General features: G+C 30.3%; 1 protein-coding gene across 1 annotated transcript in view; it reads right to left on the bottom strand.

Annotated features, from left to right (window-relative positions):
* The window catches only part of LOC119578606, a 14720-nt gene extending 13003 nt beyond the window's left edge, over positions 1–1717 (bottom strand). The window contains exon 1 of the mRNA XM_037926170.1: positions 1646–1717. Within this exon, the coding sequence (XP_037782098.1) occupies positions 1646–1717 (72 nt within the window). The remainder of the gene's footprint in view (positions 1–1645) is intronic.
* Between the last annotated feature and the right edge of the window lie 990 nt (positions 1718–2707).

The following is a 2707-nucleotide window of genomic DNA, read 5'->3' as shown; positions in this document are numbered from 1 at the left end:
CGTTGGTGTGTCTTTGTCACTGGATTTATTTCTCTTTTGCCTCAGTCTCTCTCTGTGCTTCTCTTTCTATTTTATGCCATGTCTCTGTGTATCTATCTATCTATCTATCTATACATGTATATATATATATATATATATATATATATATATATATATATATATATATATATGTATGAATGCATGTGCATGAACATATTTCTCTTTCTTCCCCTACCTCTCTATTTATATTCATTTATCAAAACATATATACATACATACACACACACACACACACACAGAGTACATATTTAAGATATATATTCAGGTGCATGGACTGTATACAAGGCGTCGGTCATACGTGGCGCTGAATTTGATGCTGCCACATGTATGTACCCATGCAACCTGATTTTATGGTGAATCATAATGTTATATTTTCCTCTGGATAGTCTGCTTTAATATTAAAGCTATTTTAGATTATATAATTCGAGCCAAATCCTTTATTCAATGCTAATAATAATAATTATCATTGTTACTGTTATTGCTGTAATAATTATTATCACTATTGTTATTATTATTATTATCATCATCAGTATTAAGAATCTCATTATTATTATTATATTTTTTTTATTTTAATTCTTCTTATAATCATTATTTTCCTGGTTATTATCATTATTATTATCATTGTTATTATTATTATTACCATTGTTATTATTATTATCACTATTATCACCATTAAATATAATTGTTAACATCATTATCACAGTTAACATTCTCATTGCTATCATTATTAATTTTGTTATTATCATTATTATTACTATCATTATTATTATTTTTGTTATTATCATTATCAGTACCTTTGTTAATACAATTGTTATATTATTACAATAATAATTTTTATTATCGCCCCCATTATAACTATTATCATTATTATCTTTATTACTGTCATTAATTTGTTATTATTACTGTTTTTTAATCATTATTATTATTACTATCATTACTACCATTATTATTATTATCATTATTATTTTTGTTATTATTATTATTATCATTGTTATTGCTATTATTATTATTATTATTATTATTATTACTATCATTGTTACTATCATTATTTTTATTGTTGTTATCGTTATTATTCTCATTATTATCATTATCATTATTATCATTATTATTATTATTATGGTTATGATCATTATCTTTACTATTATCATTATTAACATTATCTTTATTATCATTATTGTTATCACTATTGCTATTATTATTATCATCATTAGTATCATTATCACTTTATCATTATTATTATTAGTAGTAGTCATGTCATTGGTTCATTACTATCATTACATAATTACTATTATTACTATCACTATCATTATTACCATTATCATCACTGTTATTGTTATCACTAAACTGCCGAAACAGAACAAGCAATATAAGAAATACAAGAAATATAAGCTTTAGACAGTTCATAAAACACAATTATAATCTAAACAATTTCACTCTAAATATGTAGGCAATCTCACTCATGAATGCTATCGAAAGACAAAACCCGAATGAATGAAAAGAAAAAGAAAAAGAAACGTAATTTATGTTAATTATGTCGCATCTCTTAAAATGTCAGGTCACACCACTGTTTGGAAACTTGCTTATTGCGGGGTAGATGGATGCCAACCCGTAACCAGACTGTAATCAACGTCATTGCTGACACTTCTTTGTCAATTTCCTCGTCTCTTTGCTTTTCCATCGTGCTAGTACAGTGGTTGTTGTTAAACCACGCCCCTCTCTTGGAATTATTTTTTTTCTTCTCCTCCAAACCTCCATGCACATTTTAAATATGAAATACAATCGAAATTGTAACAGAATAACAGACTAATACATAGTTACTCACAATGCACCAACGGTACGTGGCATGACGTCATGACTTGTTGGGAAGCGACTAGCAATTTATTTATTTATGTAGTTGGCATACGAACGACGTTGCCCAAATGGCAGGAGTACCCAATAACATTTCCGTAAAAAGGGGTTAAATCGGGTTCAATGTTACACAGTGGAGTAAAACATATAATGAAACTGAAATCAGAAGACGATTGGACGAGAAAAAGTGGACTTTTATATGCAACTTTGGTCTTTAAATCCCTGAAACTTCAACAAGCAGTTTAGCGCAAGAGGTCCAACGGGCACTGAGCGGTGATAAATGGCCTCAACTTCTCGATAACCATGAGAATTGTCGAAACCACAATCAGGCAAGAACAATGGCTCGTAAAACTATCAGTTAAGCACTTAGGCACTCCTGGAGTAAAGATCTCTCTATGTCCACGATATAATACCTCAAATCAGTATCATGTTAAGAGGGAAGTGCTCCAACCTGGATATAACAAAACGAGAGAAAAGTTGGATATAACTCACGGGATGTTAGAAGCTAGGAGGTGTTGCTTGGCTTTCTCAAGGTTAATTGCACATGTCTGACATACGTTAGGGGTGGTTCACAATTTTCAACATTTTCACAAGCGCACAAAACATACACTTTTTGGAGAACCCCCTCCCTCCGTCAAAAAGTATACAATTTTTTTTTATTTCCAGGAAGACTATTTTATTATGCTAAAGCTGAGACAAACCCATGTAAGTGTTGATTATAATATGCGTGTAACCACCATATGTATGGCCCACGTGCTTCAGTACTTGGCAGGTGCGAGATTAGTGGCTCGTGGATTATGCACGACGTATCAAAAAACCG

Source organism: Penaeus monodon, chromosome 11, assembly GCF_015228065.2.
Source record: "Penaeus monodon isolate SGIC_2016 chromosome 11, NSTDA_Pmon_1, whole genome shotgun sequence".
In the NCBI taxonomy this organism is placed as follows: domain Eukaryota; kingdom Metazoa; phylum Arthropoda; class Malacostraca; order Decapoda; family Penaeidae; genus Penaeus; species Penaeus monodon.
This window is presented reverse-complemented; position numbering and strand designations above follow the sequence as displayed.